The sequence below is a fragment of the Bison bison genome, unplaced genomic scaffold, assembly GCF_000754665.1.
Source record: "Bison bison bison isolate TAMUID 2011002044 unplaced genomic scaffold, Bison_UMD1.0 scf7180017864155, whole genome shotgun sequence".
In the NCBI taxonomy this organism is placed as follows: domain Eukaryota; kingdom Metazoa; phylum Chordata; class Mammalia; order Artiodactyla; family Bovidae; genus Bison; species Bison bison.
Window position 1 is genome coordinate 1,831,508 of NW_011494727.1, and position 5,683 is coordinate 1,837,190.

Here is a 5,683-nt window from a genome sequence, read left to right on the forward strand (position 1 = left end):
CCTCAGGAGCGACAGAGCCCGCTGCCAAGTAGCAAGGCCCCCCCATCCTCCACCCCAGATGGTCATGTCCCTGTGGGTCCTAGCTGAAGATGGGGGCCTGCCCAAGTGAGCAGATGCTCCTTAAGTGAACTGAGCCCTTTGTTTAAAAACAGTCGAAAATGTGAAACAGGAAAAGAGAGGCAAGATGACGCCACACATGTGGCCAGCCCAGTGCCCGGCTCCCAGCTTCCAGATTGGAAGGATGCATCCAAAGTGGCTGTGTGAGACAGAGCTGGAAACGGCGCACCAGCCGGCCTCTTCCGCCTTCCCCTGCTGTCACAGGCTGCCCCTGCTCACTGCAGAGACGGGCCCAGCTTGGGCTCCAAGGGGTCCAGCCTCCCCCGCTGGCCACGTCCTTGCAGCCATCATCCTGTCACCTCAGGGACCAGAGGGCCACACTGGCCCGGCAGCCCTTCTGAGGCCCTGGGCTCAGGCCCACCTCCTCCTGGACTTTTCCAGCCTGTATCAGGCTGCAGCCACGTTAGAGCGACAGGGCAGTGCCAGTCCAGAAGAGTCTATGACGATGAACATCATCCCTCAGAATTCTAGGAAGAGACTGTTGCCTGCCTTCCTCCAGCCTACAAACCTGTGTCCCTTTTTCCCACACCTGCCCTGGCCTTCAAACCCAGCCCCTAGTTCATCCTACACCTTACAGCCTCTACTCTTAAGGGACAACTAAGCCCGTGCACCACTGATAACTGCCCAGCACAGGGACCGTTGAGTTTATGTGGGTTTTATATATTTTTTTTTTTAATAAAAATGCACTTTACTTTTTTTTTTTTTTTTTAATAAAATCTAAAGAATTGAAATTGAATCCTGGGCCCTTCCTCTTAAAGGACTGTTGCTTTTTGAGGTTGGTCCAGTTCTCTGAGTTCTGGGAGGTTCTAGGCCGCCTCTTTCAGGTGCTAGTGGGCTAACACCAGCCCAGCCTGGCTGACCACATCTCCCCACGGAGCCAGGTTTTTTTTTTTCTTATTTTTGGCTATGCTGGGTCTTCCTTGCTGTACAGGCTTTTCTCTAGCTGTGGCAAGCGGGGGCTACTCTAGATGTGGTACGCGGGCTTCTCAGTGCAGTGACTTCTCTTGTTGCAGAGCGTGGGCTCTAGGGCTCATGGTCGTGGGCTTTAGAGCACGGGCTCGGGAGCTGTGTGCATGGGCTTAGTTGCTCCGCATCATGTGGGATCTTGCAGGATCAGGGATCAAACACATGTCTCCTGCATTGGCAGGCAGATTCTTTACCACTGAGCCACCAGGGAAGCCCAAGCCAGGTTTGTAAAGTGGGTAGGGGAGAGGATTTGTTTACTTCAGTCCCTTTACTCTGCACCCCTGGTTCGGTTCAGGGATGGGGTACAGGGGAAAAGGTCTTGGCTTTTCTTGTTTTGACTTGAAAAGCATTTTTATTTTTCAAATGATCACACAGTGAAACTGACCTTTTTTCTTTTAGTACACAGGTCTACGAGTTTTAACACATGTAGAAGTTCATGTACCCACCACCACTATCAGAATACAAGAGTTCCACCCCTCATGCTCCTCTTCATATCCCCTCACAAGGGAGGGTGGGATGGGCAGATAGTCTGACTTCCTGCTGTCTCCTTCTTTGCCTGCATGCTTAGTCGCTCAGTCATGTCCAACTCTTTGCAATCCCATGGGCCGTAATCCACCAGGCTCCTCTGGCCGTGGGATTCTCCAGGCAAGAATACTAGAGTGGGTTGCCATTTCCTACTCCAGGGGATCTTCCTGATCCAAGGATTGAACCTGGGTCTCCTGCGTTACAGGCAGATTCTTCACCATATGAGCCATCAGCCATCCCCTTCAAATCCTACTTATCCCCAGGGTGACCAAGGGCTCATATATATATATAAGTCCACTCCTTCACATCAGTAATTCTAGTGTTGCACAAAGGCTCAAAATTTCTAAACCTTTATTATTGATTAGTAGAAACACAAATAGAGCAATGACAGTGAGAAGGGGAAAGGCCCTGACGTGGAAGGCCCTCCACAGCCCCGGGCAAGACTGCTCAGTGCCAGCTCCAGGCTGGGCCAGCTTGGCCGGCGCTGACAACACAGGGGTAACCATGACCACAGCTCAGCAGTGGACATTCTTCAACAGGGTGCTGCTGCACATGCTGTGGCTCCCGTCACAGGACAATCTTAAAGGAACTGAACAAGAGAAGAGCGTGTTAGGGCTTTCTGCTGAAAGAGGAGGGTAGGGACTAAACCTTAAGTTTACCCCTCCCCCAAGACCCCTTGGAATGGGCAGTGAGTCCTTTCTAGAAGTGAGTCCCCTTCTAATATATTCAGAGGAAGCAGGAGGCCTTTTCCTACCCCAGGGACCACCTCCAGAAATAACATCCCAGACCTGGTGCAGCAGGTGAAGACCACAGTCATACCTGGCAAAATCTGGTGAGCGGGAGATGACATGCTGGAACTCGGAGAGGTTGATGGTCCCATCCCTATCTATGTCAGACTCCTCTAGGATCTGGAAAGGGGAAGCTTCAAGGCCAAAGCCCAAGCCTTCCCCACCTGCTCCCCAGCCCCCCCCCGCCGCTACTGCTCACGTTGTCGATGAGCTGCTTCATCTCTGAAGCACTGAGCCGTGTGTCTTCGCTCTCTCCTGTGAGGCAGTTCACGAGCTGGCTCAGGTCTTCTCTGTTCAAGGTTCCATCATCATCAAAGTCTAGAAAGCAGACACAGGAAGCCCAAAAGGAGGTGGTCGGGATGAGCACCCAGCTCGTGACTCCCTGAGCCCTCAGGCATCTCCACAAAGACCACATCAGAGAGGCTGGTGTTCCACCCGGCCCCCTGCTCCTTACCGAAGATGCGGAAGGCATAGTGGGACTTGATGTCTGGGGTGGCTGTGTCACTAAACACACTGAGGAGGTCCAAGAAGTCCTCAAAGCTCAGGCTGTCTCTGCTCGGGGAAGTGGAGAAGACCTTGCAGATTCGCTCCTTGAAGGGGTTGGCCTAAGCAAGAAAGCCTTCTGTGAACGCCACACACGAAGCACCCCAAATCACATATTCAAACGCCACCAGGAAACGAGGGAGCAGTTCAGCCTCTCAGGGGAGAACCATCACCACTTGGGCCAGTATAGAAGTCAGGAGGACCCATGACCCCACTGGGGAAGAGACAGAAATGGCTTTCTGGGCATCAGAGCTTAACCTAATAAAGGCAGGCCCGGGAGCAGAGAAGTAAGGAAGAGGAAGGCATCCTAAGCAAAGAGAACAAGATGAGCTGGTTATTTTAAAACACAAATATTGAATTGAGCAATTACTGTGTTATAGGCCAGGGCCTTTGCATAAAAATTTTCACAGCAGCCCTATGGAGAGGCAATCAGCCTCTGGAATAGACTTTCTCAAACTTCAATAAGGTAATTCAACTCCTCTTAAAGGACACAACTTTGAACCTCCAAGAATATGTCTGAGGATCCCAGTGTGCAAAACATCCTTCTATTACTATATAACTCCCCCGCATGACCTTGATAAAGCACCCAGGAACTTAGGGTGAAACAGAGAGAAGACTGGAATGGGGAGCAGTGACCATGTGACCTCAGAAGGAGTAGCAGAGGGAGGCTGGGGGGGCTGGCACCTTGAGCTCTGGAAGGCTGAGGATCTGCTCCAAGGACACTCGAGCCTGCAGTGACTCCTCCACACTCCGGTGCTCCTGGGGAAGCAGCTCACAGAACCGTCTGTGGGCTCTGGCAGAAGGAAGAGAACCTGTTAGTGTGCTTCCCTAAGTGTATCACATCCCCCCTCCTGGCCTTGAATACCCATCAGGAACCAGCTGAGGAGCTAAGCCCTCAGGACATCTAAGGCAAGAGGAGATACATCACAAGACAGTAAAGGGAGTCTGGGAGTCCATCCTTGCAGGTTTACTGTGGGACCCCATGTCCCAGGCACTGTGCTTGGCCCTGATTCAAGACTCTCCCAGGTGTGGAGAGGTCCGAGAAGGGGCCAGAAATTGGTCTTAAATTAAGAGCAAGTGAAAAAGAGCTAAATTGAAATCTCATTTCATTTCAGGAATCTCCCGCTGCTCCTCAAAGCAGCTACCCTGAACTTTCTACCCCTTAGGCCCCACCTCATTCCCACTGGCATTCTTTTTTGCCAGGAGAAGCCTAGGAACCTTCTTGCTCAGGTGTGCAGCCACATAAAACTGGCTAGGAAAGCGGTTCCAGCCCCAGTTCAAATCCTCTTACTCAAGAATGTCGTCTTAGGCAAGTCATCCGACTGTTTCACTGTCCCCATACCTCCCTCGTGAGGGTTACAAAGGAAACGTAGACAACCCTTCAGCAGAGCATGGGAAATGCTCAGTAAGCGTTAACGGTTACGGTAGTATTCAGATAAAGGAGGAGCCAAAGGGCTCCCCAAGGTTTCTCTGGCTTTTCCAGCAGACAAAGCAGCCCAGAACTACAGCAGTCTCGGCCGGACTGGGGCAGGAAGTTCCGTTTTGCAGAAGCCAGGGGAGCGGGGTCAAAGAGCACCCAACTCTGGCTGGAGGCTGCTCCGCGGTGCACCGCTGGGGCCGCCGGCGCGAGACGGGAGGGCGTGCCGGCAAGAGGGCACAGCCGAGGGCCCGGGGCTCCGGCCTCCAGTTCCGGCTCAGCTGCTGGCCTCATGCAGGCCCCTGCCCCTCCCGCTGGCGGGACCTCGGTTTGCCCATCAGTAAGACGGAGCCTCCCCGTTCCCGAAGCCGTTCCGAGAGCATCCCGGAGGTGAGGTTCGAAACAGCACTTACAGAAGGATCTCCTGTTTGGTCAGGAACGTCAAGTCCTGGAAGGCAAAACAAGAGAGGAGGGTCAGCAGGCCGCCCCGGGCCAGAGGCCGCGCCCACCCGCCCGGCCGCGGCTCGGGGACCGTCCTCTCCCGAGCGCAGGCCGCGCGCAAACTCCCTGGGGACCGGCGTCTCGCGCACCTGGTACTCGGCCAGCAGCTCCTTGGATAGGCGACTGCCCGAACCCCCCATCGCTGCCGCTCGCACACAGCTCCGCCAACTTGTCTCGGGACGCTGGCAACTTTCTCACTTCCGCCCCGGGTCGCGTCACCACCCGGTGCCCGCGGCAACCGCTCCTGGGGCCACCGCCCCGGGCCCGCCCCCTCCTTAAGGCTCCCAGGCGTTCCCAGCCCGGTTCGGCCGGTTGGCTCCTGGCTCCGGGCGGTCCCTGGCAAGCTGGAGGCGGGGCCCGGGGCGGGGCCGGACGCTCCGGGGCGGGGCCCGAGGGCCTCACGGCCCCGCCTCCCAGGGTGGGCGGGCCGGGCCGGGCCGTCTTCGCGCGCTGGCGTGCAGGCCGCGCATGCGTTGAGGGCGCCACGACCCCGCGATGGCCCCGGTAGGAGTTTGGGGGTAGTCGCGCGGTGTGTCCGCCTCACCTGCAGTAGGTGTCGGGGGTGTCGGGGGTGGCGGCCTTGGTCGGAGCCCGGAGAGTGTTTGGAGCCGGGATAACCGAGAAACCTCGTGGCTCGCTGAGTGGCCCGAGGCGGTCGGCTGCCATCTCTGCCCATCGAGGGCTTTTCCACCCGGACGTTGCCATTCGTCACCTGCCGTACTATTTGGAACCCTCATGTCACGTCTGCAGAAATAACCATAACCTTGCTGCCTGCTGAGGCTGTTTATTGAGGGCCCACCAGGTCCCAAGCGCTGTGCATAATTAG

General features: G+C 55.6%; 1 protein-coding gene across 1 annotated transcript; it reads right to left on the minus strand.

Moving 5' to 3' along the window:
- Positions 1-1,942: 1,942 nt before the first annotated feature.
- On the minus strand, positions 1,943-5,189 carry CIB1 (calcium and integrin binding 1 (calmyrin)). Its single transcript, XM_010841044.1, has 7 exons — positions 4,947-5,189; positions 4,770-4,804; positions 3,624-3,732; positions 2,851-3,001; positions 2,596-2,714; positions 2,428-2,516; positions 1,943-2,197 (listed from the first exon to the last, which is right to left on the minus strand). The coding sequence occupies exons 1-7, from the start codon at positions 4,995-4,997 to the stop codon at positions 2,176-2,178; spliced, it is 576 nt and encodes a 191-aa protein (XP_010839346.1). The 5' UTR covers positions 4,998-5,189; the 3' UTR covers positions 1,943-2,175.
- Between the last annotated feature and the right edge of the window lie 494 nt (positions 5,190-5,683).